The sequence below is a fragment of the Pundamilia nyererei genome, unplaced genomic scaffold (assembly GCF_000239375.1).
Source record: "Pundamilia nyererei isolate P.nyererei 1_Seehausen unplaced genomic scaffold, PunNye1.0 scaffold00238, whole genome shotgun sequence".
NCBI lineage: Eukaryota > Metazoa > Chordata > Actinopteri > Cichliformes > Cichlidae > Pundamilia > Pundamilia nyererei.
The window spans coordinates 271,528-273,324 of record NW_005187639.1 but is presented as its reverse complement, the minus strand read 5'-3'; the positions used below and the strand labels follow the sequence as shown (position 1 = coordinate 273,324).

General features: G+C 47.2%; 1 protein-coding gene across 1 annotated transcript in view; it reads left to right on the top strand.

Annotated features, from left to right (window-relative positions):
- The window catches only part of c5 (complement component 5), a 23,218-nt gene that overhangs the window by 19,225 nt on the left and 2,196 nt on the right, over positions 1-1,797 (top strand). Inside the window, exons 25-29 of the mRNA XM_013914934.1 lie at positions 1-74; positions 409-568; positions 671-775; positions 874-1,045; positions 1,604-1,728. The exon at positions 1-74 is cut by the window's left edge and continues 1 nt beyond it. Coding sequence (XP_013770388.1) covers positions 1-74; positions 409-568; positions 671-775; positions 874-1,045; positions 1,604-1,728 — 636 coding nt within the window. The remainder of the gene's footprint in view (positions 75-408; positions 569-670; positions 776-873; positions 1,046-1,603; positions 1,729-1,797) is intronic.

The following is a 1,797-nucleotide window of genomic DNA, read 5'->3' as shown; positions in this document are numbered from 1 at the left end:
CTCGTCAGCATCAGTTCATTCAGACTTGGAGACTCGAGCTACAGCATGTGGAGGAATAGAGAGCCCAGCACCTGGTAGGTAAACATCAAAGCCTCGGGAGCAGTGTCCTCCTCACCTGTCTGCAGGTGAGACAGAATGGACCTGTGGTTTTATGACAGGGCGGTCAGCCATCTCACAGGATCACACTTGTAATGGAGTATTTGAGTTTAACAGCATAGCTTCCTAAAATAAAAGAAACACATGAACACATTCAGGTGAGATGTTTTGCTGTAGTACAGCCCAGACTGGCTTTTATCAAACGTGAGCGCGTGGATCTGCACGGGTTCCTCCTTGTGCTTTTGGTGCCATCTGCTGGTTGGTCCTGAGAATGACACCATGGTACTTCTGTCCCTCTGTGCTGTCTGTCAGGATCACGGCCCTGGTGGTGAGGGCTCTGGCTGCGGCGGAACCTGTGGTCTCCGTGAACCATCAGACTCTCTCAGAGTCTCTGACCTGGCTGGTGCTCAAAGCTCAGCAGCCGGACGGGTCCTTCACTGAGGAGTCCCCCTACAAATCCAACAGAATCTTGGTCTCTGCCTCCGCTTATTCCATTTCTTCTTCTGTTCTCACTTGAATGTTTCTTGTGGTGAGACAGAGCTTTGTTAATTTTGTGTATTGTGATTGGCTGCAGGCTGAGGGGACAGATGCAGTGGACCAATCAGTGTATCTGACAGCCTTTACACTGATTGCTCTACACAAAGCAACAAAGATTAGAGACCGGATCCTGCAGCTTAAGGTGAGACCACACCTCCTCGTCTCATCACTCAACACATCAGCCTACCTGAGCGCTAAACAAATACTGAAGAAGCTGCTCATAAACCGTCCTGCTTTCAGAGGCACGAGGACAGTATTAGTTCTGCCGTAGCCTACATTTCCCAGCATGCCCTCAGTGTGAAGAGTGTTTACGTACGTGCAGTGGCGACCTATGCGCTGACCCTTCATGACCCCAACAGCATGATATCCTTCCAGCTCATCAGCAGCCTGGAGAAACTGGCACGGCAAAAAGGTGTGTGGTTTTTTTTGTTTCCTTCTTTCTGATTGGCTCTCTGTTTGCTGAATGGCAGCTTTTTGAGTTACTGTTTGATTGTGTGATGGATTTCTTATAAACCACTCAAAGAATCCCTGATAATATTCAAAAGTCAGTGTGCTTCTTTTCCTTTACATTGATTTCGGGATTTTAAAGTTTATGGCATTAATACATCAGTAAGAAGAAAGGCAGAAAACAGTCACTGACGTGTATCACATCCTTCCACTGCTCATGCTCCATCCATCACTAATGCCTCGTTTCCAACACCAGCTCAACTCTACTGGGTTTTGGTTGTTTTGCATTAAAGTTGAGTACCACGTCAGTCTGCGTGGAGTCCAGTAAGTAGGTTTCTCACTCTGCTGGGTTTCAAACAGTTAAGGTTGTATTCTCAGTCTCATGGCTCATCAAGTGACATCACTGCCTGGCCAATCAGTGGCATGCAGCCTGCTGACATGACATTTTCAGCGCTGAGTAGGTGTCAGTAGAATAGAGGCTTAAGATAAAGGAAATTAAACTTGTTTTTGTGTTTTTGTTCAGGTAATCCTGCTGTACTCAGGTACTGGCAGGAGGCCAGTGTGACATCTGACTGGCTGAAGCCTGACCAATCTAGCGGTGTGACGGTAGAGATGACGGCGTACGTCCTACTGACTATGCTGGTTAAGGTGCTGTGACTTCCTGCTGATATTTTAGTTTTTCCTTTTTTCTCAAGGTTCGCAGTTCTGCTCTCAGCC